The sequence below is a fragment of the Montipora capricornis genome, chromosome 10 (genome assembly GCF_036669925.1).
Source record: "Montipora capricornis isolate CH-2021 chromosome 10, ASM3666992v2, whole genome shotgun sequence".
NCBI lineage: Eukaryota > Metazoa > Cnidaria > Anthozoa > Scleractinia > Acroporidae > Montipora > Montipora capricornis.
The window spans coordinates 58,083,678-58,088,677 of record NC_090892.1 but is presented as its reverse complement, the minus strand read 5'-3'; the positions used below and the strand labels follow the sequence as shown (position 1 = coordinate 58,088,677).

The 5,000-nt window shown below is 39.8% G+C and overlaps 1 protein-coding gene across 1 annotated transcript; it reads left to right on the top strand.

Annotated features, from left to right (window-relative positions):
• Window positions 1-1,489: 1,489 nt before the first annotated feature.
• LOC138022288 (GTP-binding protein Di-Ras2-like) lies at window positions 1,490-2,776 on the top strand. The gene has a single exon (XM_068869390.1). It carries the CDS (start codon window positions 2,005-2,007, stop codon window positions 2,629-2,631), a length of 627 nt encoding a protein of 208 aa, XP_068725491.1. The 5' UTR covers window positions 1,490-2,004; the 3' UTR covers window positions 2,632-2,776.
• The last annotated feature ends 2,224 nt before the right edge of the window (window positions 2,777-5,000 follow it).

Genomic DNA, 5,000 nt, shown 5'->3' with positions numbered 1-5,000 from the left:
CCGTGACCTTGGCTGACCTTGACATGATTAATGTATAATCTGCAGTTATGACGTCACGGGCGCTGATTTCGAAAATTCACTGTAGGCTTTCGGCCAATCAGGAAAGAGATAGTGAGCTCAATGTATAATAATGTAATTTCACTTGCAGATGGTTAGACTTTCAAGTATTCTGGGATAAGGACTATAAACCGTAGGCCCCGTCTCACAAATATCTTCTATGTTCAAAAGTTCGATGTCAGGGGACGTCAAAGAACCCACACGCGAGAAGAGATGGGTGCGGAGCTCCGGTTGCTGTGGCTGCCCCTTGTGAGTGTATGGGTGGATAGGTAAAGGGGGTCCACATCAGCTGAGTAGATGACAACTTCAACCTCCTCAACCAAATAACAAACAAACAAAGGCGCACTCGTCTTTTCAGATAGTTGTAATAGCGTGATGACTCAGAGATTTAATTTCCCTGTGAGTCCTGTGACTAAACAAGGGCGAGCTAGCCACAGTAAAATAACTCACAGAACGGCACGGGAACTTGGTTAATAAGACGTGGAATGTTAAATTGTTCTGTTATGACAAGACGTACTCGTAAATTAAAAATATCTGGATGGTCTTGATTGGAGTCGAACCTGTGACCTATGAGAACTCATTAAGCTCAGTGGCAGAGCATACGAACAAAAAATCGGAAGGTCGTAGCGTAGGTTCGACTCCCTCGAAGGAACACTCGGATTTTTCCGAGTATCCTCGAGTCACCATCGAAGGAAAATACATCCTTTTATCTATGACGACGTGTGAAAACCGAGGAGCGATTGGAAATACGCCTTATGCGTAAATGACGTTTGACTAGCTAGCGAATTCGAAAATCTAACTAGGAGCAAACTTGTAAATAAAATCCATGTGCGAACAGTTGTATTGAATGTCCAGATGATGTGAATACTTTTGTGCAAACGAGGCTTGGTGTTGAATTTTGAGCATACCTCGTAATCAGGCATGCACAAAGCCTAGTGGTTTTTGCTATCTCTAATAGCTAATAGGGGGTTAAAACTCCCGGAGAGGTCCTGGGGTTCGTTACATTCGAAATTCGGAGCAGCACGTCTTGCAGGAGTTCCTTCGTTCGGGGCGTCTTAACTTTCGAAAATTTAAGATGTAACATCAACAAAACAAGGAGCATGGTACGAGTTTACATGCGTCATTATCTTCGCAACAAGAGTACCAGGAACTCAGGCCCTGCTTGCTAAGTTTATGTAATGTAAGAATGACATATTTTAAAATGCTTCCTTCCGTAGATCGAGAATTTGAGATCCTCGCATTTATGGACTTTACTTCTAAAGCAGCAAAGAAGGGAAAGCCTGAAAATTTTAGCCATGGCCAGAATTTGAAATCATTACTTGTGAGATACCATGAGTTTGTAATAAACCAGCCAAGAGAAGATGTAGACATTAAGAGATTATATATAACTTAATCCACATTACGTTTTAATCCATTATGTACTTAGCTGAAAACACAGTGTTTGTTTTGTCTGTTTGTTTGTTTTTTCAACTTTTTTACGACATGTTGTTTTGAATATGTTCCTAAAAACAAGTAGGTTGCGATATATTTTTACATCCGTCTTATTCTACTAACCACCTCATCCACTGGCAGTTCAACGATCTTTTCAACGTTGTAAAAATGAGCCCTCAGCAATAGGAACTGGTTAAAGGGTCAAGAGTTTCTTAGGTTTATCAGTTGTTTGCAAAATTATGCATGCCAATATCAACATGGTAACAGTATGTCAATTTCGCCAAACATTCACGCGATGCGACTTCGATTGTTCGAGGTCTGAGGTGTGTATTACTAGGAAGTATGCACATACTCTGTTGAGCGCCGTGTTAGAAACTGCTCGACTGCAAACCTCTAGTTTTGAGCAGGGAACTTGCTTCAAAGCTCTTTATAATAATGCAAGTTCAACTTGAAGATTTTGAGACTATGATAACATCAGCAGCAAACAGCCGGACGTTCGTTTGTGTATAAAACGAAATGTCTTCGAAGTTGTCCGGACAACATGAACGTTGTTCGAAGTTCACTGTAGCTGTTTTTGGAGATTCAGGAGTTGGGAAAAGTTCCATCGTGCGGAGTTTTGTAAATCAAAGTTCCATTCAAGAACATATGCCCACAGTGGAAGAATTCTATGTGACACAGATAAACCACGGAAAGAGAGATTACGAACTTCATATCATCGACACTTCAGGAACATATGAATTTCCAGCAATGAGAAAAGTAGCTATCCACAAAGCCGATGCGGCCATTTTGGTGTATTCCCTAGACAGGCCCAACTCCTTTAAAAAGCTGGAAAGATACATGGAAGAAATCCAAAGCTGTTTCCGTGAGCGCAATCGGAAGATTCCTGTCATGATTGTGTCAAATAAAGCGGATCTACCCAATTTATCGGAGCCAACCTTTCTCGATGACAAGAAAGGACTTGAAATTACTTCACGCGAATACGTTGAATCTACCTGGGAATGTCAATGGCTTGCAAGTTCAGCCAGGTTTAATCTTAATGTGGCTACAATATTTCACAAACTTTTGGAGAAATTGTGCCCAGCTGAGAACAAAAAGATTCTGTCTAGAAGTGGAACTATTTTTAAGGCCATGCTGCGGCATTAAATCATCGACGGGATATTGTCAGCGCTACGCTGATTTTGGCGTTTTCTCTGAATGCTGAAAAAAGTCTTTTTCACTAATGAAGACCCAAATATAGGATGTTTAAAGTGTTACTACAATAAAAAAATTCACTTCCCTCTTTCCTGTAGATTTTGAAAGCGTGTTTGCTTGACACCTGACTGGCAAAATTTTGAGCTTCGAATTTTATCCAAAGGCTGTTTTCTTTGAGTGCAGGTTTTAGATTTCACGGTTCCGCCATTACTCACGTTCAAGACTGACAGATTGGACCTCAGAGGGATGGATCGACTCACCAGCTTAAAATTTGCAGAATGTAAACGCAGCTTATTATACATGCAAAGCACAAATTTAAAAGATTTAAAAGGCTAAAAGCTCAGTCGAAACTCCCGCGATACATATTGATTTAAGCGCCTGCTAGTGAGTCTAGTGAAACTCGTGAGTCTTTGACGTCATCTTATCCTCGATCCAGGTCTCTCAGGATTTTGAAGTTAGTAATGGAGGACCATTAATTTGGAAAATCTCAGTCAAAACAAAAGAAATTTATTGCCCAGAGGAAATGCTTAGTTCGTTATTTCCCATGTTGCAGTTTGGGCATTTCTGTCATCCGGGATTTTCCCTTGATCATTCACCATCTGTGCAAGCTAGGCGGAGACTGATTCAACAGAGGCGCTAAATCAATTTTCCCTCCCCACCCTCCCTATTTTTACTTTCGTGTGGATGCCAGGTGCCCCTCACTTTTGCTGGGATCATGTCTTCTATATTTGGGTATTTCCTAGGTTACCACGCTGATTTTCAATAAACGACCTGGCCCATCAGGTCTTTTGCCAAAATATCCCAAACATATGTGCTATTTATTATTTGTGTCCCAGCAAACGGAGCTCGCCCAGAGCAATGCCTTGCCAACAGTATCAGTCAGACTGTATGGAGCATGAAGCATAAACAGGTGTCTTTTTGAAATAAAGGCTTAAAACGTCGGTCACTTAGTGTTTAGTTAACATAGTCTTGAAATACAAAGAAAAAGTACAATTGATTTTTGGTCATAGTAGCCGTGTAAGTCTTGCTAGCAGGGGCCCGCGCTCTCGAAAGTGCCTGTAACTTTCCAGGCCTGAAAATCCTGTACCATGTGAGAGTTTTAAAAAGCTGATCTTTTAGTTGCTTTCAAGGTAACAGAATCGAACAGAAAGTACGTAAAAACCTCTCCTTTCTTTGTGACGCCCGAAAAGTCTCGGGACTCTCGCGAAAAGATGACCCAGGAATCATATTACTTCACGGAAGCTATTTTTGTTGCCAACAGCTGGAGATACAGCGGATGTAAGTGGATTGAAACTTGAGAGAATGTGAAACAAAAAATCGCCATTATTGCCAACGAGCAAGCCGAGCGAAGACGCGAGGCTTTCGAGGCGGCCAGCTTAATGCCGCGCGAAGTATTGCAGCAGGCAGAAAAATTCTCGATCGTGCTGTGAAAAGTGTAATGTAAGTGTACGTAGTGTAATGTAAGGTTCCCTGGAGATTTTAGTAGGGACCAATGAAAGCGCGTGTTTTGATGTGTGATGTCATTAGACAAACTTGCATGACACGCACGACTATTTATGATCTTGTGTTCGGAGATTTTATTCCCATTTTTCTGACCATTGTGTTATGTACACTTGCTTTGAGTCATGTGTTCTTTAATATTTATTCTCGAACCATCATCGTGTTCTATATTGACTGAACGAGCTCAAAACTAAACCGGCGTACGCTCTTATCGGCCGCTGTTGTTAATTTCGGATTTCGGCCCGCGAGTAGAGCAGTTTGTTTTTCGTTTCGTAACAATTGAGTTGTGAACAATTTAATTTAATTTTCAAAGGAAATACGTTGTCTGCAAAGTACAAAATTCAACGATCAATTTGACTTATAATTCATGGCTCTATCTTGCAAAATAAAAATTCTACAAGTGAAACAACTTTCATGTGCGAGAGAGTTTGATTCCCCATTACATGTTTCACACTTAATTACATAGAGGGCAAAATTACTGAATACTGATTGGTCAATGAAGAGAGCATTTTTTTTTTCTTCTTAATTTTGCTTATGAAGAGAGCAAAATTACTTGCTCACGATTGGTCGCAGGCCAAAAGTACCCGCTCCAGATTTCCTTTTTTTTTTTTTTTTTGCATTTTAATGAATTTTTATTTTGTTATGTATAGAGGTTTTGCACGGCAGCCATGGTGCATGGCAGGAACAATGAAAAGGTTTTTTTTTTTTTTTTTTAGTGTTATTTATTTATTTATTTATTTATTCATTTAATCTTTAAAATAAATAAATAAATAAATAGGTCTTTATTGTTTTTTAAGCAAAAATACATGCTAAAACAAGAA

Bases quoted from the DNA above. Each gene is read 5' to 3' on its own strand.
- LOC138022288 (XM_068869390.1), top strand. From the start codon at position 2,005: ATGTCTTCGAAGTTGTCCGGACAACATGAACGTTGTTCGAAGTTCACT.